Below are 26694 nucleotides of genomic sequence, written 5' to 3'. Positions count from 1 at the left end.
GCTTTTGGATGAATTGCACGCTGAAATTGGATGATGGCAAGTTGGACACAATCCCTCCCATCATTTCTCTCTTCGCTGCCACTTCTCCACAGAGGACAGAGCTGAATAGTGTTATTCACATGTACAGTGCATTGAAAACTACACTATCAATTGGTTCTGGAAAGTCTCTTGCCTCCCTGTGTTTATCAAAGCGGCTCAAGTCTATTATCTCTCTGACACTGAATAAATATTTTACTACAACCTTGCAAGAAGAAATCATACCTGACCTTTATGGGCTATATTTTCCTTCGTATTCATGGTCTAATCAATATTTTGAGTTGGAGCACAGAGGCATTTCGGTACATCTCTAAATCAGGTGAGCAGCCACAGCGAAATCCTGCAATTCTTAATTTACTAGCAAAATGCCCATCTTTATGATGGATGTTGCCTGTGCATAGAGGAAGAACTTCTTTATTGCAAGCACCATTAGAAGATGTAATGTGTTTCTGTGTACACAGAGGCTGAGAGCTAAACTACAAGAGATGAATCACATGAGGATGCTCACATTAAGGGAGTTGCAATGCTAGCTGGGAAGCCAAGTTTTAAAAGACAGATTAGACGGATCTGTCAATTTCCCCTCCCTACAGTGCCAGCAAAGATCACTCCTCAGAGGGTTTATTTCCTCTTCGCCTCCTAGAAGGGGAGGTGAAACTGACAGTCTTCGGTTGAGAAGTTAAAGGTAAAAAACCCTACATCCTGAATTCCATGCAAAATTCTGAACAAGCTAATTACTGAAGCAGTGAAGGACAAACTTAAGTCTGCAAATATTTATATATCAAGGTTTAACATATTTATATATTGCATTGGATCCAACCAATGTTTTTTTTGCTGGTAAACAAGTGAGAAGATCCCCCCTGACCACCCAAAAATGCCATGCTACAGATCATGGAACCTCTATGGATAAAAGCTGTGTGGGATGGAAGCTATAATAAGGAGCTGAATCGGGTGAGATGGATCAAAAAAGCTAGTTGGATCCAACGCACTGAGTAAATCGGCAAGTTACACGCTTAATGTTTCTCCATACATAAAATAAAATAGTGACTGTCCTCGTATTGTCGCCACGATCTCTGAAATCTTAGCTCTTTGGAACTATTTTATTGAAACTGTAGGATAGATACATTTTAAGTATATGCTACCTAACTCTTTATCCCTAATGCTAAAATAAGCTGTATTCCTTCTCCACTGGAATGGCTGCTCCCAATTCTTCCACACTTTCACACACACAAGCGCCAACAGAAGCCCAGTTATAGATTCATATTTGCAAAACAATGAGGCAAGGATAAAGCAATTTAAGCTGCCGCTCAGTACCTGGGTAGCCAATGATCTACTGAAGGGGAAGATAAATTTCCATCTCAATATAGTGTGAATCAATGAACTGGTTCACCACACTTCAAAAAAAATGCACTATCATTCCTCTCCAAGCCTCTGTGGTCCATTTTTCATGGACCTGCAGTTCCGTCTTGCACTACAGGCAGCTCGATACAAGACTTAGCATTAACTCTTCCTATTCGCTTGCAGAGGAAGTGATAAAGGAAGGGGGAACGCTCTGTATATAAAACAGAATGTGCCTGAAATAAGACAACAGAGAGTCTCAAAAACCTTTTATCCAACACTCCGCTGGAAGGGATTTTTTTAAAAAAACAAATATTGAAACACTGATTTGTCTTTGAACTTCTCGAGTCAACGGACCTTACAGGCCTCCTCCCGGGTGGCAATAAAGATGCTTCAGGAGACCGGTGTTAACACTCGGCGAAAACTCAAAATGCCGCCACCGCTTTTTGTTACGCGAGGCCTCCTAGAAGGCTGAATGCTATGCAAGACTGGCACCGTGCATTAATGGCGCTTCCCCCCCAACCCTCAAATAAGAAAGCACAGCTTCTGTGCTTTCGGTCTTTTCTTCTCCACCTGTAGATACTCTGCTGGAGACTGCTGCATCCAAAGCAAAGGGCCCTATTCCCACTACGTCCCAGCTTCACAATCCATTTGTACTTAAAAAAAGAAAAAGAAATGTACTGTGATTAATGAACCATGTCTGCATGGATGGCTCTTCTTTTACATCCATTCAAGGTCTGCATTCATGTATCTGGGCTCTTTTCGAACTGTAGCTTACCAAAGGCAGCAACCTGCTGAGCTCTACTGTCACAGTAACACATCGGTGTTTAATGTCGGATAGGATGGATCTGACGATCAGCATCCTCCCATCTCAAATCTCTCTAGTTTGGAGAGACAACTGGAAGAGATAAGGGCTTACAGTGTCTTCTCTGTAGGTGGCAACAGCTATACTAATGTCCTATATGAGGTTCTATGCTTTTCAAAACTGCTGAGATCCAGGTTTACAGTTCCTGTTGCAGTCCAGTTTTGCAAAGGTGCATCGGAATGTTAAAGATCCCTTATGACAATGGAAGAGGTCCTATAAAAAAGAGGGCATGGTTTATTGGTTAGAGTGTCAGCTTAAGATCTAGGAGACCCAGGTTCAAATCCCTGCTCAGAGCTAAGCTACAAGAGACGAATTACACGAGGAGGATCACGTGAAGGGAGTCGCAATGTCAGCTGGGAAGCTGAGTTTTAAAAGAGATCAGAAGGCTTTGTCAATTTCCTCTCTCTACAGAGCCAGGGAGACTTCTGCTCAGAGGGATTGTTAATTTCCTCTTTGCCTCCTAGAAGGGGAAGTGCAACTGGCAGATCCTTCAGGAGGCAAAGAGGAAATTAACAAACCCTCTGAGCAGAGATCTCCCTGGTTCTGTAGAGAAGGGAAATTGACAGAGCCTTCCGATCTATCTTTTTTAAAACTCAGCTTCCCGGCTAACACTGTGACTCCCTTCACGAGCTCCTCCTTGTTTAATTTGTCTCTTGTAGCTTGGCTCTCAGGCATGATGTGCTGTGAGTAACCTTGGCCCAATAAACTTCTCTCAGCATAACCTACCTCACAGGCTGTTGTTATGAGGATAAAGTGGAGGGGAGAACAATGGTACAACCCACTCCGAGTCCCCTTTGGGGAGAAAAGTGGTGGATAAATGTCTAAATAAAATACATATTGCTTATCCGTACTGAGTGTTCTTCTAGCGGCCAACTGTGCAGTCCTAAGTATGGAATCTGGACCTCTGCAGAGCTACGTTTTGGAACATTCTAGAGTTTCAGCCAAGGAACAGGCATTCGACTCTCTCTCCTCAAAGGGGAGTCTTCTAAGAGCAGAACCACAAGTGACAAAAGGCACAGATTGGACACTTGTCAGCTTCCCTCAAGTTTTGATGGGAAATGTAGGCGTCCTGGTCTCGCAGCTTCGCTCTCCGACTGCTGTCCAATGGACTTTTCAACTGTCACTTGTCCAACATTCCTCCAAGCTGCCTACATTTCCCATCAAAACTTGAGGGAAGCTGACTAGTGTCCAATCTGTGCCTTTTGTCACTTGTGGTTCTGCTCTCACTTTCTCCTTGACAGGATTCCCCTCCACAGCTTAGTATTTCAATCTAAACATATTCTAGTTTTACCTTTTGTTCCTTTTCTTCATGAACTCCTATACCGCGTAAGGCTTTCCTTAAAATTATTATTTGCTGAGAGAAAACAAGCCTTTGCTTAGAGCACTAGTCTGTTTGGCATTCTGACCGCCAGCAGATTAGAAGGAAATTTGGTACATGGGTTCAGGACAAAATTTTATGTTTCACACATTTGATGATCAGTTTTACCTATTTCAAAAGGGATGAAAATGCAAAACTCAAGACAATGCAATATCTCCCTTGAAGAGCAAAGCATCAGAAGGAACAGTGACACAAAAGTCCAGATCAACCTTTTGTATTTCCAGGATGAACCCTGGTCCAACCCTGCAACCATGTTTGAAGGGGGCCTGCAGATACGTAGAACAGAATGTAATATGTTATATCTCTTGAAAGCTAAAATGCACATTTAGGACACAATTATACTTTTCAGGTACAAACCTACAAGCCACACCTTACCGGTTTTCAAGAGCAAAAGAAAAGGGGAAGGCCGCACAAGCATATTTTATTTGATCCTGCTCTTCCAAGGAGCTTATGGCAGCATGCACCCCGTGACTCACCCAGTGAGCTTCTTGGCTGAACGGAACAAGTCCTAGCCTGAATCTCTAACCACTATAACTCACTGCCTCTCGCTTTACAGCCCTTGACTAGCTCATATAATGCCACGAACACAAGAGAACATGTGCAGTATCAGAGCACCTAGTTCCAGAGCTTTGGACTGGACCGTACAGCACCCTTTTGCTTAATGAGGAGCCTTGATCCTGAGAAAGCAGCTTTACTCCATCGGAAGACGGCTTTCTTATTTAACAGGAGTCATAGGATCTAACCCTATTTCCAGCAACAGCAAACCAAATGCCCCCGAACCTCACAAAGAGCCCCTGAAAGTGATTCCCACAGCTTTTCTGTTGTCCCCAATAACTGGTACTCTGAGATATTGGAAGTAGTGAGTTCCATAAGTAAATTATCTGTGAAGAGAAGAATTTGGGGAGAGTGATATTGGTATAGGATTTAACTGTTCATTATGTGTGACAGTCAATAGGCGTACAGTGAGATGGTGGCTGGGTGGTAGGAAATTCTCTCTGGTATTGCTTTTGGTTTTTTCCCCGCTTCTTTTTGAAAGCTTCTGTAAGATCTGCCTCTGGTAACAAGATCAAATTGCCTTCCCTGTCAGATCTGTCCTAAGAAGAGGAGACAGAAATGGCAAATCTCTATTCCATTCCAGCGGAAAACATTTCAGATGTGAATAATGAAAACATAGAAGGTATATATGCTATTGTGCACACCGTAGCAAAATTAGATTGCTTTCTTGCCGAAGCCACTGTCAGTTTTATTGCAAACAGTGCATATATTACAGGTTGAAAAATTGTTCCTCCAAAGAACTTCCCTATTGGATGAATATTAAGCTACTAAACTGAAGCCTGTTGCATCTGCTAGGTCTGCAGAGACACTGGCCGATTCTTTGCAGGCAAATCCGCCTCTCTGTGCTGGGCATTTGGTCTGCTTCAGTGGCACGTTGCACTCGCCAGCTCTTTCCGCTTGTTACTCCTGTCCAAACAGGATTTCCCAGAGTCAGAAAGGACCATGGGGGAGGGGAATGTGAGGAAGTTCTGCAATCCTGGCATCTGTAGAGGGTTGGGTGTTAACTTCTTGGTTTGTCTAACAAACCAGGATGTCCTCCAGCTGATACACTGCCTCCTCCTCCCAACTCTCCTATAACACTGCACCGCGACTGAAGATTTCTTGGTTTGTTCCAAACTATGGTTTGTCATGAAATGAAAGAACAAACTGATTTGTTCTCTTGCCTACCGACCAGGAATATAAACCAAGGCTAAACTGTTCACAATTCTAGCCTCTAGACAAACCACACTTTGTAGTTTAGCCAGATTTGGAGATAACATATTGCAGCGAGTTCCAAACCAAGAAGTTTTCAATTGTACAGCTGCTGGAAAGGGGAGGAGGCAGAGGGAGGAAGCATGCAAGCCAGAGGACACCCTGGCTCAGTCATTTATTGGAGTCTTTGAAATATCTTATGTCTACATTACAGTGCTAATCCCCTCCACCTCACGTACACATATTTTTAAAGTACAGTCTTTGCAACCTGTTTCATATTACACTGTGATCCAGTGATGCACAGGCAGAAATAAACGTCAACTTAAGGAGGGTCAGTTTCCTCCCTATATATTATGGAGGTGATGGAGAGTGCTGTAAAGTCATAGCTGATGAATGGCGGTCCCTGGTAGGGTTTTTATGGCAAGAGACTAACAAGGGTGGTTTGCCATTGCCTGCCTCTGCAACCCTGGTCTTTGTTGGAGGTCTCCCATCCAATTACTAACCAAGGCTGACCCTGCTTAGCTTCCAAGATCTGGCGGGCCCCTAGATATAATAGTGCCCATAAACTGGTTGGACAAGATTTTGTGCAAGCAGAAGCTCAAGTGCAGATACAAGAAGTTTGACTTAGCACAAGCAGCTACTACGGTCTCTTGTGTTTTTGCTTGTGTAAGCGCTCTAGTGCAAGCAGAAATTTTGCCCTGGATCCAAACCATGATCACGTCAGATGATAGCCCCTCCTCCCATCTCCGAACTTAGCAGCCCATCAGCTGCAGATCTAACTTTAATCAGCTATGCTAGGATATTTGTTTTCTACTGGGCCTTGTTTCAGCATTAATGCTACTAGCTGAGTTGACCTTAAAATCAGAAGCACATAAAATGCTCAAGTCCCTGACTGCTGGTTTGCAGTGTTTTCATACCAACAATCTCCGTAAGTTCGTGCTCCCTATGCTGAATTAAATAAATGAGGAGTGGAGGGGGGCTTACCGACAAGCTCTGCATTGCTCCCAATCAGGTAATATTGCCCAGCCTCTTTTATCAAAAGAGCCCTGGCAACTTGCATTGGAACCAGGACCTTCAGATCCCTTCCTGGGAAGAAGATGCAAAACAGACTGCGAATGGAGAAATGATACCTGTGCAAAGCCAGACCCAAAATAAAGGCTGCCAATTGTGAAGAGCGAAACCATTGTCTTATTGGCAGGAACGTGTACATTATAGGGACATCCTCTTCCTATCCGATTTGGCATCAGATTTTGCTGTCTCCCTCCCCTCTACCTCTACAAATCAATAGCTTCTCAGAGTATAGCCTAATTTATTTGAATGCATAGATCTTCCTCTTTTTTAAAAAAAATTGATGTGTATCCTGACTGGTGTTCACAAAGGAGGAGGGATGGGTGAGGTGGACATAGGGTGCAATTCCACAATCCTAGAATTGCAACAGTTGCTCCAGTAGCTTAACTATGGTTCATCAACTTCAATCTCTACAATATGGTATAGAACATTATGTCACAACAGAACACCCACATGAGTATTGAATGGTAGAACTGTAAAAAGTCAATAGAAGACGCAAGAACGAAGGTGTCACAAGAAAACCAACAGAATACAATCAGAATGGAACTGGGGGATCCACTGCAATGCACTATACTGTGTGCCAAATGCCACCAAATTTTCAACTAAGTTGTTGTTTTGACACTTGTTTTGACACTTAGTTCCTATTGCAATGGGCTGGAAGGCTTCAGTGGGGAGGGAGGGGGAAATCAAAGGTGTCTTTCCCTCATTAACCCATGCACACAACTGTCAACATTTGCACATATTCCTAAACGTTAAGCAGGTCCTCTGGAGATACAGCACAGACACTTGCTGAAAAAACAAACAAACAAGTCCCAATCCTAAGGAAGTAAGAGTACTGGCCAAATCCTTTTTGAACTAGAAACCTACTTTCTGCCTGGATCAAGAAGAGCATCCCTCACTCCTCCCTGAGTAAGCCTGGAACAGGGTATGGGGGACACCTTTCGTCAGTCAGCCTGAATTCTGTCAGTCAGCCAGCTGTCAGCTCCTGGACATCTAGACGGACTGCCTGTCCCACCCCAGCAGTGCAGGTGTGTTTATCTTGCAGCAAACTGTACCTTTTATTTTACTTCTGCATTTTCCAGCCCCCAGTTTCTAGTGTCTTGTGTTTTTGTGGCTGCTAAGAAAATAAACCTTTTAAATTTTTCTCTTAATTTTTTGAGAATATGGCCTGGGTTATATTCATCCCTGGGAGGGAAGGCAGCATGGTATAGCCCAACCTCATCAGATCTTGGAAGCTAAGCAGGACCGGTCCTTGGATGGGCGACCACCAAGAAAGACTCGGGAGAGGAAGGCAATGGTAAACCACCTCTGTCTCTCACCTGCCTTCAAAGCCCCTGGCTAGGGTTGCCATAAGTTGGTTGTGGCTTGATAGCATATACACTCTAGATAAGCCCAGAAGAAAGGAGAGGTGACTTGCTCTACAAAGAAGGGGAAGATCCTCTGACACTTGTACACACACTTGCTCAAGTTGATCTTAGGATGGCTTGGCAGGGTCCTCTGAAGTTCTTAAGAAACCTTCAAGTGGTGGCAGTGGATGCCAAAGAGTAGCGGGCTTCCAGGGACGCTGGCCTGGGCCCTACACAATCACAGCTTGATGTGGTTGTATGGTCTTCTGCTGCTCATTGTATTTTGGGGGGGGGGGGGTTTACAGTATATCTTTATTTGATAAAGTGGAGTGCCAGATAAAAAGACAAATCACTTTTGAGCTGATGCAACCATTGTTTCAGAGGCTGCCCTCTTCCTCATTATCCTTTAGTTGGTATCCAGCACCCCATCTTGAATTTTATATTCTTGACCTGGCTATAGAAGGTAAAGTTGCTTGATTTTATTTTTTATTTGGCACATTTTGTCTTTCTTTTTTTTAAAAAAATATTTTTGTTTTAATGAAAAGATTAAAATCCCACTGAGGGGAAAAGAAGAAAAACAAACAATAGTAAAAAGAAGGGAAAAAAAGCAAAAGCAAAATACGTATCAATACATTCAATCATTTCCAGTTTTCTCTACAACACATACAACATCATTACAAACAAGATACTTGTAGTCTTACTAATATAAGTACTTAACCATTTCTATATATCTCCTCATTTTCTTTAAACTTCCCCAAATGAATCTTCTTATAAATCAAATCCACAAATCATCAGTTCATTTTTTGCAGTTTCATGCAGAAAGTCAATAAGAGGTCAGCTTTCCGCCCCAAAATATATATATTTTTAACTGGGATGAATTTGGTTGTATTTCTCCTTTCTTTAGATTTATGGACAACAGAACTACACCTTCTAATATGATACAATGCCCTGACTTTATTTCTTGCTGCTCTGGGGCACTTCTAAGGAATTAATGCCATCTTATATTCAATTTCATTTCAATGTGAATAATTTCAGTGAAATATATTTGTTTGATATTGGTTTTCTACTTATTTTCCAGGTATAAACCTTTATACATTTTGCCTCCCCCACCCTTTTTTCTCCCCCCCCCATATTCCAGATTCATTGTGTGCTAGGTCATGTATTTTTAATTTAAGTGTTTTATTAATGGGGTGCTATCTGTGATATTTTCATACTATTGAGGGAGGCCTTTGGGCCGAAATGCATCTGGTTTTATTGGTTCTGTACATATGGCAATAAGTTCTACTGTTATACCTGGATAATAGTGATTTTATTTTATTTATATACAAGGTTTTAGTATGTATACGTAGAACCATATGGTATTTTTCATCTAATTTATGTATTTCTAATTAATCTTTTTAACAGTGTTTTTAATTCAGATTTTTTAATTATTTTCTACAGTTTAATTTTTTTCTGTTGTTCTAACCTTCTTTGTTACCCTTGGTTTGCAGGGTTGTTGTTTTTCTCTCCTTTTTTTTAATAAATTTTTTATTGGTGAGTGAAAAAAAACAAAAGAAAAGAATTTTCCAAATTTAACATATATAATCCCCTTTTTCCCCTTGCTCTATCCCCCACCCTTTTCCTCCCCCCTCCCTATTGACTTCCAACAGCTTTCCAACCCTTAACCCTTCTTATTACTTAAATCTGTTTCATTTATATTTTCCTACCACCTATAGATCATAGTATCTCTTACTCTAAGCACATTCTTATTCTTTTACATAAACTGTCAAGAGTTTTTCTCTCCTTTTTGTTGTCTTTACTGGCTGGAAAACAACAACAATCTTAGGAATTTCACCTTGCTTACCTTAAGGAATTTCACCTTGCTAATATTTTTGACTCCCTGGACTAACCAATTAAAACCAACAGCTCTGTCTGTAGCAGGACTGAGAATGCAGGTAGGGTCGGTTTTCATTGAAACAGAGAAACACTGACATCTTATGGAATAAATGAATTACTGCAGAGGCAACAGAAAAACTTTTGAAAAGAAACAGCTGTTGTGTGAGTTGCTGCAAATGGCTCTGACACATATATTTAATCATTGGCAGGGGTGTAACGGTCCTTGCTTTCACAAAGTCATGATTTCATTTTAGGAATCTGATTAAATTCAGTACTCTGCATTGAGTTCAGTTGCGAAGAGAAAAAGGCACGAAAACACGCAATACAAAGCATCAGGCTTGTGTATGCTGCAGTGCCCACAGCTACCATCCAGTTTTGAACACTTAAAGAAATACTCCAATCAACAAACTGTTGTGTGTGTGTTTTTAAGAACACCTTTTAGCTGGAAACAAGTTTATTTCCAGACAGATTTGGTTCCCTTTGGTTTTTAGCATGAGATGGTGGAAAGCAATGTTTTTAGTTTCTGATATTCCTCTGCCATTGGAGGTGAAACAACAAAGTTATCACATACCACCAGTGACAAGAAGAAAACAAAAGGGTCTTAAAGGGCTCCTTTCTTTGGTGGCTGAAGGGCAGCCTATTTACTACAAAACCCCTTTATTGAGAACGGGCTAACTCTCGATGCTATTGTCCTTTCTGTAAAGATAGGAAAATGCAGTGCCACCCTCTTCATGAAATTCACAACACTTCAAATAACCACAGTGTCCATTGTCAATACCAATTTGCCAACTGAGAGCAGGTAGGATTGTAACCTGAAGAGGCGGTTGCTCAGATACACATAGTAAACAAAAATTTAAAAGGTTCACAATTCAGCACTTACTAAGATTTTCTTGGTGGTTTTCTTCTAGCTACATTATTGGATAGCCCTTTTGAGTTCTTAAATAAGGGGCATACCCAAGTGTGTATATGGTGCTTTGGTACTGACTTGTGGCCTTTCCTCACTGGTATTTCCATTTTGCAAACTGGAAGACTGACAAGGAAAGCTGACTTTCCTATACCCGCCCATGGAAGATTTAAACTCAAGACTAATGCTTTATTTTGGCAAGAACTAGATTTCACACTTCTGCAATTTTGAAAACGTTTCTTACGTTTCTGAAAAGTTCATTTGTTACTGTTAAATCTTGGGATTCCCTATTTAAAAACTGCTGTAACATTTTGTCATTAAAAAATAAGGGGGAAAGGTGCAGTTAAAATGTTGGAAGGAATGTGCCATCAGTCATTGCAAACTTACCATGCTGTTCATTTTCGATGAAGAGGAACCTGCCCTTTGCTTCCGCAAACTGTTTAGTTCTTCTGGGTTTCCATCCTTTGGTTTTAAGATCATCCGGCTACTTCCAGCAGTACCTTCAGAGGAAGATCTCAGACGTTTCTCTATGAATCTCCCTTCTCGATAAGGGCTGAAGCTACTGGCAAGATTCACTGGGAAGAGAACAGGAAACACAAACGTCAAAACCTACGATGCAAAAACTGTTCAATAGTAGAGGTATTGGTATATCTAACACAGCTATATCTGCAGATTACTTAAATCTATGGATCAGGGTCAGATAGAGAGAAGGGGGAATTTTCTTCAAGCTTGGGGGAAACCCCATGGTTGTCAGAAAAATGTGGGGAAAAAATTAAAAATGGAGGAGAAATATCCTCCAAAAAAGAGGACCGTTGTCCGCGCTTGCACAGACGACGCTTCTCTGCTGAATGGGTTGGCAGAGTGGCGGAGAGAATGAGATGGGGGAAACGGTAAAATGAAAGCAGCAGGCAGGCTCACTAAGGAAAGGATCAGGCAAGTGAGACTTCTGCTCCTCATGAGTTTGCTGCAGGCAGGTGGGCGAGGGAAGAGGGCATGAGCTGCCACTGCCCCCCCCCCCACGGCTGCTTCCCTTAGAGTGGTGAGGAGGACAGACAGCTGGGCAGAGGGGCAGATGGAAAGAGTGTGGGCAAAGTGGTGGCAAGGAGGATGGATGGTGGATATGGCAAGAGGACAGAAAGAATGTGGGAGGGGGCAGGCAAGTAAGATTTACTGGAAGAGGGAGAGTACTGGCCCTAGAAACCTTTTAAAGGAATCCATAGTTGGGCCTTTAGCAGAGTAATATCGGTTGCAGAGTAAGCATGATGGCTGGTTAGAGCTTGTGTGATGGCTGGTGTGAGTGTGAGAGAGAACATTACAAACTTAAGCTTGGTATATATTTAGAACAGAAATAAGAGTTCTTTACTATAGGAATGCCATACTCTGATAGGAAAGGAGGAGAGACAGATTCCTATTTACCTATCTAATCTAAGGATGGACATGAATGGCTGGACAAATTCTGCATTCATGGTTGCAAGATGAAGAGAAAAGTGTGTCAAAGCCAGGAAGAGAAGGCCTCACAAAAAGGAAGTCCTCAGAAGAGCAATCTACACATCAAAGGATAGTCAGAGCAGTGCCCTGATCTGTCTATCTTTCTTTGGTTTGTCCCCCTCTGAAACCTGAGGAAAGGGACAGCGACAAGTCCTCCTCTTCTAAGAAGACTGCCATCACTTTGTCTGTGGGGAGAAGTGCTGCAGCTTCAGCCACCACTGCCATGGGGTAAGCAGGGGAGGATGGGATTCTCACAGGTCTGTGCTTGATACATGATACAGCCACCTGGCTAAAGTTGAGCAGTAAAGGGGGTCTCGACAACTTCTGGATGACAGACCTCCTGCAAAACCTTCAATTTAATGAAGGCAAATTATAAGAAAATAATAAAAGCCTTCATTTGTAGAGATAAAGTATAATCCTCTGAACAATCACTGAAACGATGATTGTTGTGGATGATTGTTGTGGATTTTCCGGGCTGTATGGCCATGGTCTTGGCACTGTAGTTCCTGACGTTTCGCCAGCAGCTGTGGCTGGCATCTTCAGAGGTGTAGCACCAAAAGACAGAGATCTCTCAGTGTCAAACTCTCATCTTCTCCACAGTTTGACACTGAGAGATCTCTGTCTTTTGGTGCTACACCTCTGAAGATGCCAGTCACAGCTGCTGGCGAAACATCAGGAACTACAGTGCCAAGACCACGGCCATACAGCCCGGAAAATCCACAACAACCATCATTCTCCGGCCGTGAAAGCCTTCGACAATAAATCACTGAAACCACTGAGACTTTATATGAAGTTTCTATAAGGAGTTGCTAGAATGCAGACAACATTTAGCTGGGAACGAGTGTATGTGGGATTACGCCTTTGCGCCCGCTCTCCTCTAAATCCTATTTGCCTGTGTTTGAAAACTTACATTTTTTTAGAAACAAAGAGAGTCAGAACACATACCCTTTGTGTGATTTATTTCATATCCCTGCTGAGTTTGAAAAGACTGAGGCTCAGAAGATGAAGGGATGATCTTAGACTCGGGTCCGGGGATTGCTTCTCTGACGTGTTTAGGCGCTCTAACAGATTGCTGGTCCCTGTGCGATCCCTGTGCTTTCGGAGAACGTTCCGTGATTTCTCCCTGGTTTAAGACAAAGGGTTTTAATTGTGCTTCATCTCCTGAGCTTATTCCTTCTGGGTGGCTGGTATGTTCGGCAGGAAGTTCCTTCAATAATACTTTTGCATGGTTTTGATTAGCATCAAGGGCTTTCGATGCAGCACTAGCTTCAAAGAGTAGCCAGTCCTCCACTCTGTGGCTTTCAGTTTTTATAACAGCGCAATGTGAAACACTTTCAACATAATCTGATGTCCTTGAGATGGGAGCAGCAGCAACAGGACTGAGGAAGATTTGAGAGGTAGTAACATCGTGGGCAAAGGTTTCCGGGTGCAAATTCCCACAGTGGGGCAGCCCATCAAACTCCGAGACGGAGTCTTCAGTCAGTGCTAGAAACTCAGAAGGTGTTTGGACCATGGTCACGTCAGCAGAAAGCATTGGCGACTGCAAAGAACTGCCCGCACATTCAACAACCTCAGGAGAATGTGACAGGGAGGACCTGGACAACACGGCTTCACTTTCAACACTGGGTTTAATATCCAGCAGGCAAGAAGATGGTTGCACGCAAGAAACTGACTGGCTTTGAGGGACTGGCTTGGAAAACCTGTAGTGTGTTGAGAAGGATTTGGGGAGAAGTTTCCTGGAGGAATGTTTGAGTGAAGATCTACTTTGCTCCTCTGTAAAGCCAGAATCATCACCTTCATTCTTCCCAGACCGTATGCAATTGATAAAGACGTTCTTATTGGCTGAAGACTCCCTGCCCTTTTCAAAGTCCTCCGTCACAGACCTTGTGATTCTCTTGCTTCGAGAACTTCCGAAGCCTACCGAATGCCTCCCTCTGGTTTTCACGTGCTCCTCCACACCGAGCTTTTGTAAAGTGTTGTGGCCGGACTGAGCACCATTGGAAACAGCTGCATTTTGGCTTAGAGATTCAGCTTTCTGTTCATTCCCTTTCTTGTGATGAAAGCTAATGGAAGGTGTGCGGAAGAGGCTCCGGCGTTTGCCTGTACTACCTGAGCTAGAGTTGGTGCTGGAGGGAGAAGAGCTGTGAACACCAACAGTACTGTTGGAAGTGGGTGATGATGGAAGGGAATCATGTCTGCGGCTAATACTTCTCCTGAATATTGGCAACCGGGACACAATGATTGACCGCCTTGATCCTGAGTCCCCCATCAGGATCCTTTGTGCTTGGCCAGGATCAGCCAATATTAAAATCTGTATGGGTAGAGAAGAAAAATATTATTGTTATTACAGACACGTTCAACTTAAACTTTCATAAACATGAAAAGAACTTTCAGAATCAAAAGTCTAGTAGGTACCAGAATGCGATCTACTCCGAAGTCCTTTTAATCACATGATCCCAGATGGCCAGTTCTGGTTCACTATCTCTCTCCACTGTACTTGTCATCAATCTGGACAATATATTGCTTAGGCGCCACAAAATTCTCTTTCTCTCCACTTCCAGAATGTCCCCTTGCCTTTTCTACTATTAGCTGACACCTGGCATTTCATCTGCCCTGCTCCATGAATGTAGTAACAGAACAACGAAATAAAGTACTAATACAACAATTACAAAATAATTAACTTGTTCTTATTTCATCTGTGCACAATTTACCATCAACATAACAGTCCATGCAATCTTCCCACCTTCAGACCTATACATAAAGTGCTAGTGCATTCAATACAATTGATGAACAGACATTTAACAATATTCAATATTGCTTTTATAAACAATTCTTGATGTAAGGGGCATAAAGTCCATCAATGCCAATTGTAGGTCAAGGTGTGCAGGATGGAAAGGAAACCATCCAATGGGCTGACCGGTTCGCTACAGGTCCCGTTTCAGTTCTTTGTCAAAGATGGTCAAAGAGCCAACGTCAATTTCACCATTCCTGAAGCCATCCCATTCAACCACTAGTAAGCCAAACATCAGGTAATGCTGCTAAGGAAGGCAATTATTTTGTAATTGTTGTATTAGTACTTTATTTCGTTAGAACATCACGATACTTTCCTACGTTATTGCGTCTCATGTTTCCCTCTGTACTGTCTGCTCCAAGAACGTGACACCTCATCAGCCATAATGGGAAAGGGCAACTTTGCCAGTCCTCAAACCGGGCCACTTTAGATCCACTCCTTAATCAACCTAATACTGGCAGCAGGCCAGAAAGGTACATTCACATACATGTATAGGACAGGTATTTTTTAAATACTAAATAATCATAAGAACCAGGGGTCATTTTGTAGAAAAGGAGCTGGAGGAACTCATTAGCATAACTCATTAGCATCTGCCACGCCTCTTGCCATCGCCAGAAGTGTGTCATTAGTATAACTGATTTGCATATGCCACACCCCCTGACATCACCTATTCTGGCTGTTTTGGACCCAATCCTGGCCATTCAGGGCTGAAATTGGGCCCAAAATGGCAAAAAAGGGGCTAAAAATGGCTGAAAAGGGCCCCCAAATGGTCAGGACTGGGCCACTGATGAGCGGGAGAGTGATCCACCACCCATCAGAGGCCCAATCTGGGCTGTTTTGGCCCCAATTCGGGCCAAAATGGGCCCAAAATGACCGAGAGTCAGGTGGGCGGGGCCACCTGACATGTGACCTCTTTGGTGAACTGCCAGAACTGCGTTCCTGTGCATTCCCCCTCGAAATGAGCCCTGATAAGAACCATTCCATTGGATCAGTTCAAAGGTTTCACATAGTGCCTAACCAGTTGCCCTGGGAAGGCCAACACACAAGGTATAAATGTCCTTCCAGAAGTGTATTTCCTCCGAATGCAGACATCCCCTTTAGTGACCACAGCTAGCAGTCACTGATGGATTTCTCCTCTCACTCTCTTTATGGTAACATTTATATTTTGTGCCCTTAGAATTAGAAAAGCACATGTTAAAAATATCTCTGGGGCCAAGTTTTAGTGGGCTGTTGATTTTATCCATTTCGACAAGGTGCTTTGGGGTATGCAGGCATTCGGATTTTGAAACAGGCTTTCTTCTCATCAACTGAGAGCATCCGACTCTAGGATTAAAACAATATCCAGCATATGCTTCCAGAGGTGAGAGCCTCAGGAAACACTCAAGCTACAAAGGCAACTTTTACACTGAACATGAAGATAAACTTCCTTTAAAAGTATACTGAATATATTTTGTGTCCCTGCTCCTCAGAGGTACTCCTCATATGGTATTAAACCCCCAAAAATAAAGATGAATATTAATGAATCAAGCAGATGCGGGGCAGGGGACAAGCTTTTGGGGTTTAAATTAACTCTCTTCACTGTCTCCAAGAAAACTACTCTTTCTACAAATGATTTTTATATGCTTTCCATACTACTGTTTCACTGTGTTTTGTATTCATCCTTGATCCTTTTCTCACCTTCTTGGCACTCATATATATTATCTTTTCTCCTTTATGTGTTTTAGCATTTGATTTACTTTGACTCTGTCAATAAAACAAAGGGTAAATGGAACTGCAGTTATTGCCTCAGAATAAATACCTATGTAAACAAACCTGGGGCTTCTCAAAGAAACATGGCTCAGCGACCAAATTCTGCTTTTAATCTCAGAACCCAACTTTCTAAAGCTGGTTTGCACCACTGGTAGTTACAAACCACAGCACACCAGCCGTGTATGAGGTTAAGGCGCTTTCTGACTTAGCCGCCGTCTTGGGACTGCAGAATCAAAAAGACTGTCAAACAACCAAAATACATAGCCTGTGGGCTATGTCTGGATTAGCTGCCACAAGCTGTGTGGGCCCGCTCGAACACATGCACAATATCCAGCCCAAACTGCAAGAACAAATTGCCTGGATAATCACACATTAGCTTTGGGGCTGTTTATTTCCCACTGAAGAAATTAACTTTGAGTTAGGTCTTTCTCAGTGAAATCCTAAGCAGAGTTACTCCAGTCTAAGCCCACTGAAATCAATGGGTTTAGACTGGAGTAACTCTGTTTAGGACTTCACTATCGGTACTCTATTTCCCCGTAATTATTTCTCCTTTTCACATGGCGCTTTACAATTCTCATCTTAAATATCCTCATAAAAATCATATGAGGAATGTTAAAGTTGAAAGACACCAACTTGCCAAAGGAGTATCCAGGGAACTTCATGGCCAAGAAGGGATTTGAACATGGCACTCCGAAACCCCACTCAGCTCTTCTTTACTACAGTCCCACAAATCCTTCGTTGCTCATTTCCTCTGTCTATGACAACCGTGAGAGGTTTTTTCCTGCTGTTTTCATTTCACAAATTATATTTTACCACAATCACTGAAAACGCTTTTCAATATATTAGGGCTTCCAAAAGCAGTTACTTTTGGCGTAGGCAGGCATCAAGTACTTAGCATTTACATAATCAGTTCATGAGTTCAAAGCACTTCACAAACATTATCGCAATAACACTTGCAATGGCCCTGTAAAATGTTGTGTTGTAATATTATATAGTGTTGCATTTGTGGCAGGGACTCCTTACCACAAACAGCACATGAATTGGGGGGGGCGGTGGGGGAGCAGAATAAGTGAGCCAGCACTAGATGGGAGGTGGACCAAGAGGGGGTCTCAGAGATATTTCATCCATTTGTTTATTTAGAAAGTGTGCACTGCCTTTCTAGAACCTGCTCCACGCATAAAGCAATGTCAACAAGTAAATAAGAACAACTGAAGTAAAAAAAAAATCAAGCTAACAAAAACGGGGCACAAGAAACCTGTCAGGGCACGAAAGCAACATAAAACAAATAGCTCTGTTGATAAAAAGATCATCAGCTAGGAAGACAACATAAAACTGGTACAACACATGGATGCCTTTAGGTTAATAAAAAACAAGTAACAATACTTTGGCCTGGTGCCTAAAGGAGAAGAAGGTCGGAAGCAGACAAGCCTCAAGAGAGAGCACTCCCAAGATGATGTACCCCCACCAAAGAAATCCTGTCTCTGGTTGCCACCCATTAACCTCTGCAAGATGGAGGCAAAGAGAGCAAGGTATTTTAAAAGGCTTTTAAGTGGCAATCGAGCAGGAAAGAACAGCTAGTCTAGTCCATCCACTTGATGGTCAGGAGAGAACAGCCCCACATGGTAGCCGAAATATTGGTCTAGTTGCTTTTGTGACATATGAATGCTGCCTTGCAGCTTCAGCAATAGGGTGGCAATCAGTGCTCCAAACCTCTGGCAGTGGGTTCAACTGAGGATTGCCAGGTCTCTCACCCCCTGCTACCATTGCCCACTGGGCAGCAAAAGGAAATTCCCTGGCAAAATTGGGAGAGTGCACAATCAGTGTCCCCAGCATGACGAAGATGCTTCCAGTGTGACCTGGAAGTGATGTCAAGTGATGCTCTAGCATTTGCCCCAGACTGTATGGTAAAACTATAGAGTTTTAAGCGGACGCTCACCCCTGGCACAATGGCATCACTTCTGGGTTGCACTCAAAGTGAAGTCATTGCACCAGGGACGCCAATCACCCCCCTAATTGTAAGTCCCTGCCTCCCCCCATTTCTGGCCAATTGCCAGGCTATGCCTAGCAACTAAGTTCCTGTGTTGCATTGCCTGGAGTGACGTGGTGAATGTTGGTCCTGTGTCTTGAGGACGGGAGCAGAGAGACAGGAGGCCACTCTTACAAGAAAAAGTTGAGAATCACTTTCCCTAGGACTCTGGAAGAAGGAGGAGAGAAGTCAGAGTGGCCAACCTGACAAATGGCCATAAATGAGGGGTCCCCAACATTTTTGAGCTTACAGACACCTATGGAATTCTGACACACAGTAGGGGGCACAACCACAAAGTTGTGGTTACTCTAACAGTAACTCTTCAACATTTCAAGCAGAAGCTCTGTTTAACAGGATACCTTTTTAAAGGAACATTTTGTTTAAAAATATTTTCTTGCATACACACAATATACATTCAGTCAACACTGTAAAGATCCCATTGCTATAGTGACAGTTGTTGCCAAAGCAAAGTTAAAAAAAAAAATCTGATGAGCTGATCAGATCTCCAAAGACCAATTAGAAGCTCTGCTGAGCAAAAAAACTCTGCCTGGCCCCACTCACTTTCTAAAAACACTGGGCAGGTGCCACAAAAGGTGTCAGTGAGCAACACATTGGAGACTCCTGCCATAAACCATTCTCCCTCTTTCCGAGCCCTTGTTGATATACATGGATAGGAGGTATCAATATGAGATATATATGTGGTATATACATGGGTGTTGGCTACCTGCATATCATAATTGTATGGTGAGATGGAATAATGAGGATGGGAAGAGCGCTAGGCCATTTCCACACGTCTTTTCCTCTCGCGCAAAATTGCGCAAAACTCTCGGAATGATTGCATCTTCATGGCGTGACATCCCGTTATGACTCCGTTTTGTGGCACGATGACATCAGAAATTGCACCATGAAACAGAATCATGATGGGAAATCGTGCCATGAAGACACCGTCATTCCATGAGTTTTGCGTGATTTTGCGCGAGAGAAAGATGCGTGGAAACGGCCCTAGTAGCATGAGAATGAGAGCAACAGACATGGAGGGGTATATGTACGTTTGAGATGGAACAAAAGATGAACACAAAAAATGGTGGTGCAAAGAGAATGGATGCCAAAGTCATAGGGCACGACCACACACACGACTCTTTCACACGTTGACTGAACACAAGCCCCATGCGTGAACACCAGTTTTGTGAGCATAGCATCTATGTGGAGAAGAAGTGTCTGTGCATACACTCCCTGCCCATAATCAGCAAAGTTCAGAAAGCATGTTTGCAATCACAGGAAAGGCATGTACATTTCCTCTGAATGTATGCACCATGCTCATGAGCCACCAATCATAAGGGGGGGCAGAGTTCTTATACCTGCACTCCTTCTCTGCATATTCTGTCAACATCTGGAGGGGTCATGTGCAGAGGGGTCAAAGATGCACTGGTTAGCAGTAGGAGGGAGGTCATGTAGCGCACAATCAATCTGCCAAAATACGTTATCTCTTTATTATAGAAGGAGGACTATATAGGGATTGCAGGTGCCTGCCAGTTTACCTGCTTGCCTGGTGGTCACTGGCAACTGGCAGAAGGTTTCAGAATGCCCAACGATTGCCCACCACCAGCAGGTGCTCCGGGCAGATGCAACGACATCACTTCTAGAAGTGATGTTGTTGCACTGCCTGTGGGAGTGCTCCCCGTGCTTCATTTGGGGGTGAGTCTCAAAGAATTAGCCTGTGTGGAGCACAGGAGCACTCCTGCAGATGATGTGACAACGTCTCTTCTGGAAGTGACACGTTGTCACCAGGAATGCATCATGTTGACACCAAGAGCGCACATGTGAAGAAGAGCTTCCCGGTAAGTACTGCCCCCTCCACTGCCAGGCGGTAAGGACCTGGGAACCCTACGGACTAAGGATGAGAGATGGAAGATTGCAACACTTGTGCTCTCTCACTCCTTCCTGGGCACACGTGCAGGCATGTACACACAGACGCACACATTTCCTGAACCACAGAATCCTCTAACATGTAGCTCCTCGGCAAAATTCACCATAAAGCTACGGAAGATACTCTGAGTGCTGACTCTGCAAATTTAATTCACCTTATGATGACACAATGGGCTCCCTTCTGGCACATTTTTTCTCAACGTAATTATTTTTATGCATGCAGATCCAGCAGTCAGAATCACAGCCTGAGGGGGAAAGAAACCACAGTTCTAACTTTCAGGTGATACCTCATCAGGACTTATGAGTGTATAGTGTCAGGATATAATCTACAGAAATGCAAAATAGGGAAGGTTATTCCTCAGGGGGCTATCTTCCAGCACAGACCCCAATAAACTGAATTGCTGGCAAAGCAGTTTGTGAAGGGGAATATTTTACTTTTCTAATGAATTGTCCACATGTATAGATAGAGGTGCTCACACGGAAAGGAGGAAATACAGTATCTATCCAGAATACAGCCAAGGCAGGAAACGGGGCATTTTAAACGTTTTCTTTTGGCAGCTAACAACCATAATGTTTCAGTAACATCAAATAAAGCAAAATCCACAGTACTAACAGAGGAGATTAAAATCTAAAGAGATAAAAACAGCAACCAATGAAATACAGAAAGCAGCAACAACATTAAAACATTAACACAATCCCCTCTGAAACAGGAATGTATTAATTAGAATGAGATACTTCTCCAGATAGAAACTTCTTGAATCAGACGAACAAATAAAAATGGAAGAGCACAAGCTAACCTCGAGAGCAATCCTAAGTAGGTCTCCTCAGAAATTCCATTTTATTCAATGGAGCTTACACCCAAGAAATTGTTCGTAGGATTGCAGCCCACATTCAATTCCTGAAGCCTCGTTGTAACAACTGAAACACGGCAAAACATGGTAAATTTGGAAGTTTCTGTTTAGCCAGAACATCAAGAAATTTCAAGGGAAGCCATAATTTTGACTGGGTTATTAATATGTTCAACCTCAAACCAAATTTTGATGCAATGAATTTCTTTAAAGTGATGCTAGACTGTTTTCTTAGGGAATGGCTTCTGAGGGGGCTTACAAGTTACAAGAGTAAGTGGAACAACATTTTAAAAATTACAACAGAAACCCAGAAATCACAGCTTCAAACAAAATCAGAAGCTCTCAGTAAAATCCAGGGTAAGACATGATGAGCAGGTCATGAAAACTGGCAAAGAAATCGCTAAAGCAAATGCTACTATTCAAAGTAACTATGGAGAGAAAAGAATAAACGTGCATGTTTCTTCACAGGAAGCACGCTGAGACGATCTGAAGGAAGAAAAAAGAATTTCAGTAATAATCAGAAACATTTAGGGGGAAGGGGACAAGTAGTGGCAATGAAAAAAGCCACAACTAGGCTTATCAGTTGCCTACCCAGGGCAGGCAAATTCCTGCCTCTCCCCACTTCCTCCCCGACACTTGCTCAAGGAAGCTGCTGGAGAAAAAAAGTGGAGAGACAACAGTGCGGACACCATGATGTCACTTCCGGACGAACACCAGAAGTGACATCGTTATGTCAGTGACACACCCTCTCCCCAGGCCTCAACCCCCCAAACACTTACTTCCATGGGTTATCAATCCTAGCGACAGCACACCAAATTTGGGCACAATCAGCTCTTTAAAAGCGCCTCCACGAGGCTGGCATTTTGTGGGTACCAGCACTGTGTGGTTTAAAATCTGCAGTAGCATCAATTAAAACTTTGTCTTCAGCTTTTTAATCCCAGACACTTTAAACAAGCCCAACAAAGAGACCTGGTGATATTTGTGGGGGGAAAGCCTCAAGCTTTGCATTGGGCAATTAAATTATCCGAGGGCCCCGATGTCAAAATGTCAGCTTCATGGACAAAACCTACAAACCTTGAGTCTACATTACACACATCGCATACACATTTTCCCTTGATCCTGCATTAAATGTCTGTAAATCCCAATCTCCGTGCTTACTTGTAATAAACAGACAATGTCAGGATTTACAAAGATCAAAAATGAGTAAAGCAATTTTGAAGCCTCACATAAAAGGCGAAGGCACAAAACAGTGGCTAATCTTTAAAAAACCCACCGGTGAGCCTTGAAGACAGCCTGAGGTGGATTCTATTGAGGTTTTAGCCTCCTGAAATCAAAATACAAACTCAACTCCCCCTCCTTTTTTTTTGTTTGAGAAGATTAAACTAATGAAAAATGAGCTTTTAAAAGTTATCAAAAGCAAATAAGCGTTTGATTATAATACTGTTTGATCAATTAAGGCCAGATTACACAGCAATGGATGTGAAACAGAGAGAGTCCTTCAAGTTTATGAGACGAGCCTGTTTCCTAACCTTTAAGGAGAAATTACATATCGCTTTCCCCTGGCACCTTATTGTGCATTACGCAGCTGTATTTGAGGTTTACAGAAATGGAAGAATTACAAGAAGAGTGGGTCAAAGGAGGGCTTGAATATCCATTTATATTCTTTCCTATGGATGTGTTGGCCAGTTTTGTGCCGACGAGTCTTCTCTGCGCTGAATTTCTCGTCTACACTTCAGCAGTCCTACACAGACAGGAGACGAAATAGGTTTTATGGTAGCAGGATGTGAAGGAGCATGCATAATACAACAGATGTGTCTTCAGATCTGCTTTTATCATCATCATACAATCAGTCCTGGCAGCATCTCCCTGTGAAATCCTCTAGCATATCGTTCCGAACCCGGAAAAATGAATTGGCCGAGTGACTCCAAAGCTACTTAGTCCATTTGCTGCTGTTAAGAGGGGGGGGGGGATGGGTGAAGGCAGAGAGAATGACTGAATTGATTCTTTTCCCTGTCATAAGTTGAAAACAGATGTCCCAACCAACACTGAGAGCATAAGCAAGGATTCCAAAGGTCTGAATATTCTTCAAAAGCATTTAAAGCAAAGCTGCCAAGAAAAGCAACAAGTGGGAAGGAGGGAAAGGGCTGGTTTCATTCCTTTTGTATTCCCTTTCAGTCAGCCTCGTTTTCATTGCTGTCACTAACAGTTCTTTTCTTTCTTGGGTACCATTTATACACTGATGACTTTTTGTGCGTTTTATGCATAATTTACATGTAATTGAAACACATCTAATGTGACAAATGTGGACATTCTTACAGGAAATGTTTGCCTAAGATAAACAAGAAGTGGTGCAAAAAAATAAAATTTCACAGCTTTGTTTCTTCTGGGGAGATGCAAAATTCAAATGGGGATAGTTGAATCGAACCAGTAAGCTTGAAAATTTGGTATCAGAGCTGGTGGGAAAGCCCCACATAGAGTTGCCATCCTGTAAGTGGGGCCTGGGGTTCTCTCAGAACTACAACTGATCTCCTGGCTACAACTAGTGTTGCTGGTCCCCCTGAGGAGGCAGGAGATCCCCCCGCTCCCAGCCTCTGCCCCCCCCCACTCACCTGGCCAGCAGGGAGAAAAGACATAGGGAATGAGCCTCCCGGGGCACGCTCCCAGTAGGGTGCAACCAAGTCACTCCCAGGAGTGATGTCATCACACAGGCCCGGGGTGTGTTCCCCCACACCATGCCAAACTGATGTGGGCCTCAAGCACGGTGTGAAGCGTGTGAGTGCTCCTGGGGTCTGTACAATGATGTCACTCCTGTAGGTGATGTCATCACACCTCACCAGGAGCATGTGTACGCTCTGCACATGCACAAGGAAGTTCAGAAGGTAAGTGCTGGGTCTCTCCTCCCGCCAGGAGGATAAGGGGACCTGGCAACCCTAGCGACAACAATACATTTCCCCAGAGGAAATGGCACTTCAGAGGATAGGCTCTATGAAATCACATCCCTGCTCAACTCCCTCCTGTTCACAAACTCTGCCTTCCCCAGGATTCGCCCCCAAAACTCCAGGAATTTCCCACTCTGGACTGACAACCTCTAACCCCATGTGAACCACCTTTGTACTATTCATACACACTCCTGAGCATGGTGAGGTCACACCAAACTCCTACACTGCTTTGTGAATGCAGCCAAAGAATTCTAACAAGCAGTCAAGTACAAGCTAGAATTAATTTTTCCATTGGGAGGAATTAACCAGGGAGCATCAGTTTGGTATAGTGGTTAAGAGTGCAGGACTCTAATCTGGAGAGACGGGTTTGATTCCCCATCCCCACTCCACTCGAAGCCAGCTGGGTGACCTTGGCTCAGTCACGGCTCTCTGGAGCTCTCTCAGCCCCACCCACCCCACAGAGTGTTTGTTGTGGGGATAATAATGACATACTTTGTAAACCGCTCTGAGTGGGTGTTAAGTCATCCTGAAGGGCGAACTATGTAAATTATCATACTGATAATTATCATACTGATAATTTACATAGTTCCATGAAGTTTTTCCACACATATACATACAATCCTGCAGGTATTATCATATATCTAATCTGTTTACTTCATTTATACTCTGACTTTCTACCAACAGGGACCCAAAGCAGCTTACAAGATTCTCTGTTCTTCCATTTTATCCTCACAACAACACTGTAAAGTTGGATAGCCTGAGAGTGTGTAACTGGGCCAAGGTCACTCGGCAAGCTTGGGTTTCTGGTGAATTGTCAAAGAGTTCCGCACGCATACAGGGGACAAGATCCAACCCTGTGTGCTTAGGACTGCTTCTTTAATTAAGAGCCAAACTACAAGTGACGCCTTACACAGGTTGGACACTTGTCAGCTTCCCTCAAGTTTTGATGGGAAATGTAGGCGCCCTGGTTTTACAGCTTGGCTCTCCATTACAGCTGCAAGACCAGGCTGCCTACATTTCCCATCAATACTTGAGGGAAGCTGACAAGTGTCCAACCTGTGTAGTTTGGCTCTTAGTTTCCATGCTGTGTTTAATGGTGTTGTTCCTACACTGAGCCAGACAAGGGAGCTTTGACTCTTGGAAGCTGGAAATCCTGGAAATCTTGTTGGCCTTTAAGGACTTGAATCTTGCTCTTCTACTGCAGATCAACACGGCTGCCGACCTGAAGCTATTGTTCCTACACTGTGAAGCTGTTTGCAAAGGGCAATTTATGAGATAAAGAGCTCCTACAGCCAAGCTCTTTTTATTTTAATTTCATTTATTCTTAAAGTAAAAAATTAATGCTTTTTTCTTTAAGCCCCAATGACTATTTTATTACAGCAAGCAGAAGCCGATGGCCTGTCCTACCAACTCTAATCTCATTAAATACATTGTTCTTACAGGTTTCAATACAGCACACAAATTATTTAAACGACAGATGAGTTTCCCAGCCACTAAATTTTTCATTGGATAAAAGGACAAAAGCAGCTAAAGATCATTGTTTAATTCATTAATTTCCCTTACAGGCAGCTTTTCCAAAAGTGCTCTTAATTGTCCACACAATTCACATCCATGAGAAATAGACTGATTTTGATCAGGCACATTGTGAGGGTGATTTCAAGAAGCAACCACAGAAAGACGCGTAATGAGCCAAAAAGGACAGTATTTTAAAAGTATGTTTAATTGTCGAGTACAATTAATGAAGGGATTGTACACCACTGATCTGGTGGAGTCCTGAATACAACGTGACACTAAATTAACGCCAATGAAGAAGAAACAAAAGAGGGAGAACAATGCACTCTTCTCACCTTATTACCAATTTCAGATGTTATTCATGCAAAATAATTTCCTTTTCAGTGGCAGTATAATAAGATGAACCAGGAAAAAAAGATGCTGATGTTGGGGGGGGGGGCACGGGAACTAGATGTGCTTATTTTATTGCTCTGAGCTTCCAACTGTTGTTGATGAGACCTTCGCACAGAGGGCCAGAAAACAGCCAGGTATAGTGTGTCGTGCTCATACCCAGATCCAGCTGGCAGTTCGCCTCCCTCCTCATCATATGATCCCACAAAGTTGCCTTCTACAAAGTCAAACCCACCCAAAGATCCGTCAAGGACGGTTTTGTCTGTTCTGCCTGAGAGTCAAGCTACAAGTGACACCTGACACAGGTTGGACACTTGCCAGCTTCCCTCAAGTTTTGATGGAAAATGTAGGCATCCTGGTCTTGCAGCTTTAATGGAGAGCCAAGCTGTAAAACCAGGATGCCTACATTTCCCATCAAAACTTGAGGTAAGCTGACAAGTGTCCAACCTGTGTAAGGCATCGCTTGTAGCTT

The 26694-nt window shown here is 43.0% G+C and overlaps 1 protein-coding gene across 2 annotated transcripts in view; it reads right to left on the bottom strand.

The window, feature by feature from the left end:
- CCSER1 (coiled-coil serine rich protein 1) overlaps positions 1-26694 on the bottom strand; it is a 628410-nt gene that overhangs the window by 452112 nt on the left and 149604 nt on the right. For both annotated transcript variants that reach the window (XM_054989817.1, XM_054989818.1), the window contains exons 2-3: positions 12987-14352; positions 10941-11128 (exon numbers count right to left, since the gene is read on the bottom strand). In XM_054989817.1, the coding sequence (XP_054845792.1) occupies positions 10941-11128; positions 12987-14310 (1512 nt within the window). In that variant the 5' untranslated portion in view covers positions 14311-14352. The remainder of the gene's footprint in view (positions 1-10940; positions 11129-12986; positions 14353-26694) is intronic.

This window comes from Eublepharis macularius, chromosome 10, assembly GCF_028583425.1.
Source record: "Eublepharis macularius isolate TG4126 chromosome 10, MPM_Emac_v1.0, whole genome shotgun sequence".
NCBI lineage: Eukaryota > Metazoa > Chordata > Lepidosauria > Squamata > Eublepharidae > Eublepharis > Eublepharis macularius.
The sequence above is the reverse complement of the archived record's forward strand: the minus strand, read 5'-3'. Positions and strand labels throughout refer to the sequence as shown.